Source organism: Delphinus delphis, chromosome 20 (assembly GCF_949987515.2).
Source record: "Delphinus delphis chromosome 20, mDelDel1.2, whole genome shotgun sequence".
In the NCBI taxonomy this organism is placed as follows: Eukaryota; Metazoa; Chordata; class Mammalia; order Artiodactyla; family Delphinidae; genus Delphinus; species Delphinus delphis.
In genome coordinates this window covers 15968250-15981284 of record NC_082702.1, presented here as the reverse complement: position 1 = coordinate 15981284, position 13035 = coordinate 15968250, and the positions used below count along the sequence as shown (strand labels likewise).

The window sequence follows — 13035 nt, the reverse complement described above, 5'->3', positions numbered from 1 at the left end:
AATCCCTATTGGCTTTTTTTAGAGCTGGAGGGGAAACTGCTGGCAATTATTCCTTATTTGCCTTTAATTTTTTATCCAAAACAGATAAAGAATCCTTTTATAATTATATAGCTTGAGTCAAGGTGCATCTGATTAACTGCCATTAGTTTATGGTTATAGATATTCATTAAACAATATTCCAGCTTTCGGCCAATTCTTTTGTTTAATAGACTATTTTTTTGTGAGAAGTCTTATGCTTAGAGAAAAACCACACAAAAAATAAAGTTCCCATCTACGTCTCCTCCCTCCACACACATTTTCCCCTATTATTACCATCTTGCAGGAGGATGGTACCTTTGTTACTATTGCTGATCAAGAGTGAAACATTATTCCTAACCAGAATCCATACCTTACGTTAGGGCTCACTCTGTGTTGTACAGTTCTATGGCTTTTTACAAATGCATAATATGACATATCCATCATTACAGTATCATACAAAATAGTTTCCCCCTCCTAAAAAAATCACCCTTTGTGTTCCACCTTTTCCTCCTTACCCCCCACCCACTGGCCACTACCATCTTTTTACTGATCTCTATAGTTTTGCCTTTTCCACAATGCCACACAGTTGCAATCATACAGCATATGGCCTTTTCAGATTGTCTTCCAAAGCGGCTTTATCATTTTGCGTTCCCACCAGCCATGAATGAGAGCTCCTATTGCTCCACATCCTCAGCAGCATTTGGTGTTGTCATTGTCTTGGATTTTAGACATTCTAATAGGTATGTAGAGGTAACCCATTATTGTTTTAATGTGCAGCTCGCTGAGGACCTAGAATGTTGAACAACTTTTCGTATGCTTATTTGCATTTATCTGTATATCATCTTTGGTGAGACACCACTTCATAACTTTCGTCCATTTTTAAATTGGATTATTTATTTTCTTATGGTTGAGTTTTAAGAGTTCTTTGCATATTTTGGATACTCATCAATAATCAGATATGTGTTTTGCAAATACTTTCTCCCAGTCTGTGACTTGTCTTTTCATTCCTTTAACAGCCAGTACTTTCTAAAGTCCCTTGAAAAGCTCAGAGGCCCTTGGCAAACATGCTGTCTAATTGATTTTCTTTTTTTTTTTAACAGCAAAACATCCCACAGAGGTTGGAAGGGTGGAGATGCTTGAAAGAAATGGAAAGTTGAGAAATCAGGATGGTGGAGTAGCAGCTGCTAGTCTTTCTTCCAGGAAGCCCATCTGGATTACATCAGCCCCTGGCACCCTCTTCTGCATCTCAGCCCTTATGAAGAATTTGAAGCTGAACTCAGCTTCTCCCCGAAATCTGCTATTTAGTGGTGACATCATGGTCCCCCTTTCCCTGGACTAGAGGCTCGGCTGACCCTTGGATGTCCCCTCTGTGGGTGTCCTCACACCCACAGAGTCTCACATTGTTATCAGCATCTCCCCCAAAGCTGCCCCTTCTCTCACCTCCCCATTTCAAGGTCTGTTCCACCTAATCCCCAGCCTAGAGCCCTGGATCTCAACCCTCAACAGCCAGTCAACCTCACATGACCCATCCACTCAGTCTCCTCTCTTCTCCACAGCCCTACAGTGGTCCAGCACTGTCCTCAACCCCTTCCTCCCTTCATCCTGCTCCATCCTCCTCCCAGCGTTCCCAGCTTTAGTCTCACCCCCACCACCTTTCCTGCCATTTGTTTCTTCAACAACTATTTAGAGCGTCAGGCTCTGTACAGGACACTGAGGACAGTGATGAATCATATTGAATGAAAAGTCCCTGAATGTTGCCATTTCTCAGGGCCATGTCTGAGATTGAGTGGGCTCTCCAGAACTCCAGCCCTAGTATCCAGTGCTTTCTGGGGCACTCCATAGACCTCTCACATTCCTTGTGTCCCAAATTGACCCACCCCTGCTGCTTATGTTCTACCATCCCTACCTGGTGATGCGTCTGTGTCCCTCACTGAACTGGTAGCTCCAGTAGCTGGGGCTCGAGTAGCTGAGACTGGGGCTCGAGTAGCTGAGACTGGGGCTGTCTCAGCCACCGGGGTGTCCCCAGCACAGGGTCAGCTCACGAATGTTACAGAATGGTACGGACGAACGAATACCTAGAAGAAAGCATGCCAGAGAGATATTAGGGTCATGCCATCTGCCCTCTATCCCTCACTCAGACCTGACACCCTGTTTCTGAAACCAAAAAGCAGTAAATTTGGCATCTCCTCGCCTGATTCTCATCCTTCTGGGATGAAAGTCCCATTTTGTCAAGAAAATGAAGGGAGGCATTGGGGACCTTTTGTCTCTTAGGGAACAGATGGTAGTAGGAAGGAGGACGCAGAAGGCTAGCGGGCCCCACCGTTTCTCCACGCCCCTTTCATCTCCACTCAAAGGGACCGGACCCTCAAGCATGAGAAACGTAGACCGGCTCTGACATCTTGCAGAGCCGGAAAGCCCCTGCCTGTCTGGCGATCGATGGCGTCACTTCCGGCGCACTCGTGACGTCAGAGGCGGAAGCCACACTTGAAGAAGGGGCGGGAGGCGTTGGCTGAGCCGCTGTCATGGAGTTAGCGCAGCAAGCGCGGGAACTGGGCTGCTGGGCGGCGGAAGAGATGGAGGCGCCCGTGGCCGCCCGGGCCCCGGAGTCGACGCTGCGCAGGTGAGGACCTCTCTAGGAGTGACGACTCCCCACCCTGGAGATAGAGTCCCGGGGAGTGAGAACCACATCTTCATCTAAGACGCGCCGCCCTCCCCATCCCCCTCTGCCCGAGTGAGAATAACCCTTGAGGGCGCCCCCGCCCCCCGAGTAGCAAATCCAGGCAGAGAATCCTGAACTGTGTGAGGACGTCCTGGCGGTGACTCCAACACTCCCGCGCCCATCCTGTGAGGCCGCCCAGAGTGAGGTCCCTTGCACCAGTGAGTTAGTAATGAATGCCCCCTCCCGGTGGGGAAATTGGATCTCCAGAGTAAGGCTGTCCCTGCAGCACTTCATCACCCACCACACACCCCAGCCCAGCCAGTGAGGACCCTCTGGAGTCAGCAAAGATCACCCCACTGAAGATTGAATGTATAGGAGTGATGACCCACAGCTGATAATGAGAGAGCCCTTCCAGGCAGTATAGCCCTCACCCCCACCTCTGGAAGTGACTGGAGAAAGGGAGCACTCCACCATGGAATGAGAATACCCCTACACCCAGTGAGAAGCCCACCCTCTCAGTGACTGAGAACTCCCCAGGAGGGAATACCTTACCCCCAAAAGTATGGACCCTCCCTCCCCCAAGAGGTGAGAATTCCCTAGTAAAGACCTTACCCCCCACCACCCTGCGAATGAACATCCTCCACCCTGTGTGACGTCCCAGGCATCCCCTTACATACTGTTCCCACAGGCTGTGTCTGGGCCAGGGGGCCGATATCTGGGCCTACGTCTTGCGGCATGTGCACAGCCAGAGGTGAGCCTGGCTGCATGAGGGAAGCTGTGGCAGGGGAGGGGACCTAGGCGAGTCCTACAGTAACTCCCCTTCTTCCTACCTCTCCACTATAGGAATGTCAAGAAGATCCGGGGAAACTTGCTCTGGTAACTGGTCCTCAAAGCTGTCCCCTCCTGTCTTCCCCAGCCCCCTCAAGCCATGTCCCCACCCACAGCCTCAGCCTCCCATCTACCCCTGGAAGTCCCTGTCATCCCCTAACTCTGGCCTCACTTCCTCAGGTATGGCCACCAGGACAGTCCAGAGGTGAGAAGCACGTGCTGCAAGATTTTCTTTCATCCAAAAAGAGGATTTGTAGACCTGCTCTAGCCCCAGCCTTGTGCTGGGTGATGCTAGGGTCACTGTGTCACAAAACAGCCCTGATCCCTGCACTCACAGGGCTTACAGTCTAGGGGGAGAAGGTATGAGCTGTGGTTGGGGGGACATGGATATGGGGCATCAAAGCTGGTGAGGTTGGGAGAAGAGACTGGTTTGGGAGAGATACTGAGACCAATATGGGACCCAATGTGTGCATGGTGCCCAGGTGACATCTGGGGCGGGGGAGGCTTCCAGGAGACCTCAGGACTCCCAGGTGTGGGGCTCAGTGGGGAGATGAGGACTGGGACAGAGACAAGAAACAGGGTGGGAGGCTAGATGAGGCAATCCCAGGAGGAAGGAGGGGGACAGGATAGTACCATAGTGCTCTTCTGGTCCTAGAAGTTCAGGCACCAAAACTGCCTAGGGAAAACCCTCTGCCACCTAAGTGGGCAGGTAAGAGACTGCTGCTCCACACAGGGCAGTCAGGCCAGGCCGAGCCCCAGCCAGGCCATGCATCTGACCCTGTACCTGATTCCACCAGGCCCGTCGGAAGTTGAAGCTGGAAGCCGCTGTTGCCCACCTGCGGGCAGAGATCCTGGAGTTAGACCAGAGCCTGGAGCTGTTGGAGCGAGAGACTGAGGCTCAGGGTGACCCATGGGGCTGGACAGATGGGCAGCAGAACAAGGTTAAGGAAAGTACTGATGGCCGCCCCTGTTCCTCTCACAGACATGGCCATGGAGCAGGCCCTGCAGAGCGTGCAAGACACCCAGCGTCGTGCTCTCCTCCTCCGGGCCCAAGCTGGGGCCATGCAAAGACAGCAGCGTGGGCTCCAAGGTCCCATGCAGCAGCTGCAGAATCAGCTCAAGCATTTGCAGGACATAGAGAGGTAAGCCTCAGGTGTCCAGGGAGCAGCCCTCGCCAGGCTGGGTAGACACATTCTTAAAGACCCAGTGCTCTGCCCTGAACGCTTCTTGGGTTCCAGAATTCTGAGCTCCACTCCTTAAGATTTAACATCCATGAGACCAGGAAGTTTTGTCATCTCAGCCACCTGTATTTCCAGTGTCTAGAATAGTGCCAGCTATATATCTAGAACACCGGTGCGGGGGAAAAAACGGTAAACGGGACAGTCCTGCCCTCATGGACCTCACACTGTGATGCAGAGGAGACAGGTGGTAAACTCGGAGACAAACCCTGTAATCATAGGTAGAGATGAGCGCTATGAAGAAAAGGTGATATGATAGAAAGGGAGAGGGACATCCTGCCCTAGGTATGATGGTCAGAGAAGGCCTCTTTGAGGAGGTAACATTTGAGTTGGGGGAGGAATTTCCATGGAGAGGAACAGCAGAAGCAGAGCCCTGAGCTTGGCATGTGGGAAGAACAGCCAAGAGGCCAGTTCAGCTTAAGTTTCGTAGGCAAGAGGGAGAGCGTGAGGTGGTAGGTTGGAGAGGTGGACAGAGCGCCATGGAGGCATTGGAATTTTATTCTCAGGCTGGATTCATGGCCTGGCTCAGCCACTTACAGCTGTGTGACTTTGGGCAAAGTATTTAACTTCTTTGTGCCTCAGTTTCTAAGTTCTATAGAATGGGGATAATATTAATACCTACTCTATAGGGTAGGTATGATAATTGAGTGAGTCAAATCACGCGGAGTGCTTAGAAGAGTTCTAATACCCATTGTTGCTTTTCTGAGTGTAATGGGGCCACATCACATTGCTTTCAAGGGTTTTGAGCAAAACAGTGACATGATCTGTATGAGGTTTTAATAGGATCATTGACTACTGGGTAGAGAGCAGACTGCAGTGGGCAAGAGCAGGGAGACCGATAAGGAGGTTAATGCAGTCATCTAGCCAGGAGATGACAGTGGTCTAATTTGGGGTTGGCCTCTGAGATCAAGGCTAGCTTTGCTGGCAGCGAGAGGGGACACAGACATCTGTGCTGCCAGCTCCCTCTTCCCAGGAACCTCATCCCCAACTGCACTTCTCTCTCCAGGAAGGCCAAAGTGGATATAAACTTTGGACCCTTGACATCAGCAGCCCTGAGCCTGGAGCCTGTGGTCCTGGTAAGAATCCTGAGCCATGGGGGAAAAGATGGGGAGCCTGGGGTTCAGTGGACCTTTGGGCCCTCCTCAAGCTACACTCCCTTCTTCACAGGGTGATGTCCGAACAGCCTGCAGCCTCCGGACCCAGTTCCTGCAGAAGCTCCTGATGCCTCGGGCCAAGGGAGGCAGCATTCCGTGAGTATCCCTCAACCCCCGAGACCCTGCAAAGAACCTGGGCTTTGGGGGTAGTCACTTGTTACAGACGTTGGGCCTCCGGGCTCTGTTAGCCCAGGCCCTGCCTTGACAGGGCTCCCAGGCTGGGAAAAGAGGGAAACAGACCATCATAGACAGTGACAACCCAGGTAGTTAGGGCTGTCAGAGGGTGGGGAGGCATGAGAGGCGCAGGGAACCCAAATGAAATGCCTTACCCAGCTAAGGAGACAGGACGGGTTCTCTGGTGAGGAGAGTAAAAGGTTGAGAGGGTGTTCCAGGTAAACAGCACACGTGAAGGGGCCCAAGACCAGCGAGTTGATATTAAGTGGGGAACTCAAGTCTGACAGGTGTAGAGAAAGAGCCTGGTTTCCAATCCTTAAAATGGGGACAATGACAACCCCTACCCTATAGGGTGGTGGTGATCATTAGAGGGTGAGTTGATGTGTTCTGTAACATTCTCTGTCCCCTTCCCCAACTCCACAGAACCCCTCGAGATGATCTCTTTGGAACTTCCTACCAGCAGTGGCTTAGCTCAGTGGAGGTGAGGGGGCTCTCAAAAAGGACACACCCTCTGCCCCATGTAAACCTCAGGGTGCCAGGACCTAACTCGTGATCCTTCCCCTTCTCCATGGGTCCCAGCTCGTAGCCCTCCTCCCTCCTGCCCTGACCTCACTCCTCTCCTCACCAGTCACTGCTGACAAACCACCCTCCGGGCCACATCCTGGCTGCCTTGGAGCATCTGGCTGCAGAGCGGGAGGCAGAGATCCAGTCCCTGTGCACCGTGGATGAGCTCCAAGATACAGAGCTAGCCAGGTGTGGCGTGAGTGCTCCCACAGTCAGAGCAGGGCAGTGGGCTGAGGAAATTGGGACAGGTCAGGACCAGGCAGGGTGACCTGCTGATGGGGGTGGAACTGAAACCCAGTAACCAATCTGGCAGGTGGGCTGACATTGGTTACCCCCAAGGGCCCAGGCAAGGGGACAGGTCTCCTCTCTCTGCAGCTCGGCCCCTACTCTCGGCTCCCAGGCCCCAGACCAGCCCGACTCTAGCCAGGCCCTGCCGTCCATGGTGCATCTCATCCAGGTGACCCCCAGGACTCCATCCCCTTCGCAACCCACTCGATCCCCTCCCCCAGCCCCCAACGCCAGGGACCATGCCCACCCTGACTCTGTGCCTCGCTCCAGGAGGGCTGGCAGTCTGTGGCTGCGCTGGTCACCCAGCGGGGCCCCCTCCTGGAGGACCATCAAATCCTGACCCGGCACCTCCAAGGCCTGATGGAGCAGATGGAGAGATGTACCATGGGATCCAGCGAGAGGTGAGGGGTCTCCATGGACAGAGGCCTCTAGGCCATCTCTCTCCCAGAGGTTTCAGGTTATTGGACTTTTTCTGCACCTGTGGCTCCTGTTTATGCATCCCTGCTTGCTCTTCTGGTTTGTCTCCCTGTGCTACGGCTCCTTGTGCATCCTTGCAGATCTGATATCCCTCCTCTGTGGTGAGTCTTAGTCACCTTCCTTCTCCTTTGCTCTTTTCTACTCGTGCCCCAGGCAGGCCTTGCTGCTGGGGCTCCGGAGCTCTGCCCTGCGGGCAGAACTCAAGGCCCTGCATGCCATGAGCCAGGAGCTGGAGGAGGCTGCTGGGCAGCGGCAGCTTCTGCTCCAGGAGCTACAGGCCAAACAGCAGAGGATCTTGCACTGGCGCCAACTGGTGGTGAGAGGCGGGACTCCGGGAGAAGTGGCAGGGCCTGGTGGAGGGCTGGAGTGAGGCTGGGACCCTTAAGATCCAGAACTGGGCCTCCTGGTGAGGGGAGGGGGCCAGGGTGAGACTCCCAAGAGGAATCAGGACCTGTGCAAAGGGGTGAGCAAGGGCAGAGGCTGGAAGGTGACAAGGAAAAGCAGCCCATCTCCGTGACCTCTCTGTTGCCTAGGAGGAGACACAGGAACAGGTCCGCCTGCTCATCAAGGGCAACTCAGCCAGCAAGACGAGCCTGTGCCGGAGCCCTGGGGAGGTGAGATGGGAGTTGGGGCAAATTCTGGGTAGGGCTGGGTCTCCTAGGGAGGGGGCTAAGCGGCCTCACATTGCCCTTCCCATCCCTTTCCTTCCCCACAGGTGCTAGCTTTGGTTCGGCAAAAAGTGGTCCCCACATCTGAGATGGTGGCACCACAGAGCCAGGAGCTGCTTCGCTGTCTAGAGGAGGGAGCCCAGCATCTGCCCCATCTTCTGCTGGGCACCCTGCTGCGGCACAGCCCTGGAGGGTGAGACTGGGCCATCACTATGTCCCCTGCCATGGATGACTGTTGCTCCTTGGGCCCACTCCACAAAATCAATTCCAGTCCTCCCAGTGTTCCCGAGCTGCCAGACCTCACCTTCAGGTCCTCAGCCCCATTCTGGAATCCTAGTCCTCAGACCCACCTCCAAGTTCCTGGGCCTCCTGAGTCCAGCTCCCAGCCCCCAGAGCCTCTGGAATCCAAGCCTCCCTCTCAGTGCCCCACCCAACCTGGATTTTCCCCCACAGGTTGCAGCCCCTCCCTACGGTCCTGCCATCCATCCACCAGCTGCATCCTGCATCCCCAAGAGGCTCCAGCCTCATAGTATTGAGCCACACATTGGGGCTGCCCGCAGGGAAGGTGAGTGCGTGTCCCTTAGGACCCGTCTTCCCACCTCTACCCCCACCCCAGGTGACTGTCCTTCCCCCTTCCTCCAGGCTCCGGAGCTGCTCCTTCCGAAGGCTGCCTCTCTTCGCCAGGACCTTCTGTTCCTCCAGGACCAGCGAAGTCTCCGATGCTGGTATCTGCTCCACATGAAGACCAGCCTGCCGCCAGGACCATCCACCCGGGGTAGGCCTGCCCTGCTTCCTTATCCAGCATCCCAGCCCCTTCCCAGGACCATCAGCGTCCAGGAGAAATCACAAACACCCACTGCTTATACAGTGTGCTGAGTGCTTTGAGCATGCTCACTAGTTTCATCTGCACAGCAGCCCAGGGGTTCTCTCCGTTTTACAGAGGAGAGAACTGAGAAGCAGAAGGCTTGGTAGCTGCCCAGACAGCCAAGCTGGGATTTGAGTCCAGGCCGTCTAACATGGGTCTGTGCTCCTAACCATGAGGCAGCACTGCTCATTGAATTGCCAAATACTCATCCATCACCAAACAGTCGTATACTTGAGCAGTTAGAAAGTGGGCTGCGTAGTTAAACTACCTGGATTCTCTTCTCAGCCCCACCTCTTCCTTGCTGCGTGATCTCCCTGTGCCTCAGCTTCCTCCTCAGTGGAATAAGCATAATCATAATACCTTACAGAGTTGTTGGAAAGATTCAGTCAGGTGACCCAAACAGGGTATTGAGCCGTGCCTGGCTGCAGTAAGCACTCTGTGTCTCTGGTGTGATTCTAGTCACTGTTATCTGCACATGCACAGTGTCTTCCAGTCCTTACCATAAGGGAAGGGAGCATAAGACCCCAGTTTACAGAGAGGAAGCTGAAACTCAGAAAAGTCATTTATTCCTGGATTCACTCAGCAAGCACTCGCTGGGTATGTGCCATGTGCTGGCACTGAGAGCTCAATGGGGAAAGAGGTGAGAGCTGTCCAGGAGGAAAGATGGTGTCTCCAGTGGGCCCTGGGAGACAGGTGAGGTTTTGCTCAGGAGTAGTAAGCAGAGGTCACATGATGCACCCCTCAAGTACGAGGCTGAGAGCCTGGGCTCTGTCTTGGGGCTCTGGGGAGCCTTGCAGGGTTCCAAGCAGGAGAGGGAAAGGATCAGGTTTAGGCTGTGAGATCACTCTCGCTGCCATGTGAAGGATGGACCGGTAAGAGGCTGAGGTTTGGGCCCAAGGAGGAAGGCTGGGGGACAAGTAAGGAAGCAGGGAGGACACTGAGGGTTGGGCCATGGAGATCGAGGGACCATCAGGGGGAAGGAGGAAGGCATTCAGAATGACGCCTCAGGTATGGTGGGCTTGCACGTGGTAAGAGGACCTGGGAGGAGAGAGAGGATTAGGAGAGATGCTCAGGTGAAGGCTAGATGATTGGAGACTTGGTGACCCAATGGCTGCAAGGCACCAGGGAGCCAGAGGATTCATTGCTGCCCCCCGGGTTTCTAACCTGCAGAGCTGCTGCAGATCTGGGCATCCCAGGAAAAGGAGCAGAAAGAGAACCTGGGGCAGGCTCTGAAGCGCCTGGAGAACCTGCTGAAACAAGCACTGAAGCGAATCCCCGAGCTGCAGGGAGTTGTGGGGGACTGGTGAGAGGGGGGCACGATGAGGTGGGGGCTGACTGGTGGAACAGGCAGAACTTAGACCGGGCGGGGGTGGGGGTGGGGGGGCTGATGACAAGCAGAGCATGGTGCTGAGCGGAGGCCAGAGAAGGTCTGGAGGTCCAGGCCTTCCCTCTCATGCCATCCCCCTTCTCCAGGTGGGAGCAGCCAGGACAAGCCGCCCTCTCCGGGGAGCTCTGCCAAGGCCTGTCCCTGCCCCAGTGGCAGCTGCGCTGGATCCAGGCCCAAGGCGCCCTGCAGCAGCTGTGCAGATGAAGACGTGGCTCAAAGAGAAGTCCAGAGCTTCGCATTTGTTCACCCCAACACTTCACTTCCCTTAATAAGACTTTCGGAAGAAAGCATTGCCTGGATGCGTCAGCCCATTGTCTCTACCCACACCTGCCGTCCCCCTTCACAGGCTCTTCTGTTTTTCCTCTCAGTTGCCTTGCCACTGTCCTATCATCCCACTAAAGCCAAGAGAATGGGGTACTGTGTGCCCCACCCTACCTGAAGCTCTCCTCGTCACTTTTACCCTCAACAAAAAGTAATCAAGCACCTGCTTTAAATACTGAGGATCCAGCACAAAAAAATGGACAGAAGTCCCAGCCTTCAGGGAGTTGTCATTCTAGGACAGGAGAACAGACCACTGACAAAATAAGTAAGCAAAATATTTAGTATGTGGAAGAACTGCTGTGGAGAAAAAGCGGTTGTAGTGGTGTGATTTTTAAATAGAGGGCTAGACAGCAAAGGTGACACTCTGTAAAGGTAGAGAGAGAAGGAAGTACATGGGTATCTGAGGAAGGCTTGCAGAGGGGAAGACTACAGCACATGCAAAGGCCCTGCGTTCAGATGTGTTGGTGTGAGGGCTGAGGAGGCAGTGCATCTGCTGGAAGAGGGGAGGGTTTAAGAGATGACATTGCCTTCTGGTTTTATACAATTTCTTTTGTAAATGTAAATTTTAAATCTCTGAGCCATTTGGAATTTATCTAAATGGATTCAATTTTATCTTATTTTAAATATATCTCACTATCATTTATTAAAATTCTCATTCAGAGCAGTGATTGCCTCTGAAGGAGGGCTGGGTGGCAGGGATCAACCAAGGAGGAGACAAACTTTCTCGAGCTGGGAATATGTTGTACATTGAAGGTGGTGGGGTTAAACAGGTGTATAGATTTTTCAGAACTAATCTAGCTGTACTGATTAGATTGTAGCATTTCGCTGTGAATTATCTTCAACTTATAAAGTAAAACTTTACATCCCTAAACTTTATAAAGTAGTTTTAGGTGACTTGAGATGCCACCTTTTCATACACTAAGTTTCCACGGTTAATTTGGCTGCATCTGTGTTCTCTCCAAGTCCACTGTCTGTCTGACGCTTGTGTGCCATCCCCACAGTGTTTTAATTATAAAGGCTGTGTAATACGTCTTAGTACCTGAAATGGCTGATTGCCGTCTTGCTCTTATTTTTCAATGTGTCCCTGTCTCTTGCTAGGTTTTTCTCCCAAATGAAGTGAACTTTATACCCAATTTGCCTGGTTCCAGAAGAAATACAAACATAGATGGGGGTTTTATTGGGGTTGCAGTTAGTTTACAAATTAGGGATATTTGACATCTTTGAGATTTTAAACCTGATTTTCCACCTCCCTTCCCATAACTCCTCTCTTGGCCTCCAGAGCACCCTCACTCTCCCAGTTCTCCTCCTATCCCTGGCTACTCTTTCCCAGTCTTTACACATTTGCCTTCCTATGTGCCACCTTAGTGTCCCCCCTCCTTTTCATCTCAGCTCCGAGCCACCCCCCTACTGAACAAGAGGGTCCTTACCCCCATCCTTGCTCAATATTTCTCCATAGCACATCTTCTAACATACTGTTTTACTTTATCTTTTATTGTCCTCAAACAAAATGTGAGCTCCATGTAGGTGAATTCCTCTATAAACTAGAAGTTGGACAAACTTTCCAAAATATGATTTGAAATCCAGATGCAGTAAGGGGAAGTACTGACAAAAAAAATAAAAGAAACTTTTACTTGGTTTAAAAAAAAAAAGCAGGGCTTCCCTGGTGGCACAGGGGTTGAGAGTCCGCCTACCGATGCAGGGGACACGGGTTCGCGCCCCGGTCCAGGAAGATCCCACATGCCACGGAGCAGCTGGGCCCGTAAGCCATGGCCGCTGAGCCTGCGCGTCCGGAGCCTGTGCTCCACAACGGGAGAGGCCACAACAGTGAGAGGCCCGTGTACCGCAAAAAAAAAAAAAAAAAAAACTAAGAAGAAATGACAAATTGGGGGGAAATGTTCTCAGTTTATAACATAAAAGTGTGTGTGTGTGTGTGTGTGTAGTGTCAAAGTGGAAAAGAAAAATTCCAAGTCCATAGAAAAATGGGCAAAATATATGAATGGACAGTTCTCAGAAAATATGCTCAAACTCTCTAAGAGAAAAGCAAATTAAAACCCCACTTTGATACATTTCTCACCTACCAGACTGGGAAAAAGGAAACCTGTAATTTTGGCAGCTCCCTCTGTTGGTAAGGCTATGGGAAACAGCACTCTGATACATCAGTGGATGTGCAATATGGAATATCTGTGGGATCATCTCCAGAAAAACTCTATAAGCATTTATTGGACTTCCCTGGTGGTGCAGTGGTTAAGAATCCGCCTGCCAATGTGGGGGACATGGGTTCGAGCCCTGGTCCAGGAAGATTCCATATGCCGCGGAGCAACTAAGCCCGTGCGCCACAACTACTGAGCCTGCACTCTAGAGCCTGTGAGACACAGCTACTGAGCCCGCGTGCTG

At 52.5% G+C, this 13035-nt stretch overlaps 1 protein-coding gene across 2 annotated transcripts; it reads left to right on the top strand.

The window, feature by feature from the left end:
• The first annotated feature begins 2516 nt into the window (after positions 1-2516).
• Positions 2517-12086, top strand: HAUS5 (HAUS augmin like complex subunit 5). Of its 2 annotated transcripts, XM_059999388.1 has the most exons (19): positions 2517-2638; positions 3366-3428; positions 3521-3553; positions 3686-3710; positions 4303-4408; positions 4488-4647; positions 5750-5819; positions 5911-5993; positions 6495-6552; positions 6700-6824; positions 7011-7092; positions 7194-7324; positions 7554-7716; positions 7934-8014; positions 8116-8261; positions 8522-8633; positions 8711-8843; positions 10104-10236; positions 10407-12086. In XM_059999388.1, the coding sequence occupies exons 1-19, from the start codon at positions 2541-2543 to the stop codon at positions 10522-10524; spliced, it is 1920 nt and encodes a 639-aa protein (XP_059855371.1). In that variant the 5' UTR covers positions 2517-2540; the 3' UTR covers positions 10525-12086. The 2 variants fall into 2 exon arrangements, with proteins under 2 accessions (XP_059855371.1, XP_059855372.1); XM_059999389.1 differs by lacking the exons at positions 2517-2638; positions 3366-3428; positions 3521-3553; positions 3686-3710 and adding an exon at positions 3724-3865.
• Positions 12087-13035: the final 949 nt, after the last annotated feature.

Excerpts from the sequence above, each read along its gene's own strand:
- HAUS5 (XM_059999388.1), top strand. The coding sequence starts at position 2,541 with ATGGAGTTAGCGCAGCAAGCGCGGGAACTGGGCTGCTGGGCGGCGGAA. Across the intron at positions 7,717-7,933 it reads TGCACTGGCGCCAACTGGTG|GAGGAGACACAGGAACAGGT; the intron begins GTGAGAGGCGGG and ends TCTGTTGCCTAG. Across the intron at positions 8,844-10,103 it reads GCCAGGACCATCCACCCGGG|AGCTGCTGCAGATCTGGGCA; the intron begins GTAGGCCTGCCC and ends TCTAACCTGCAG.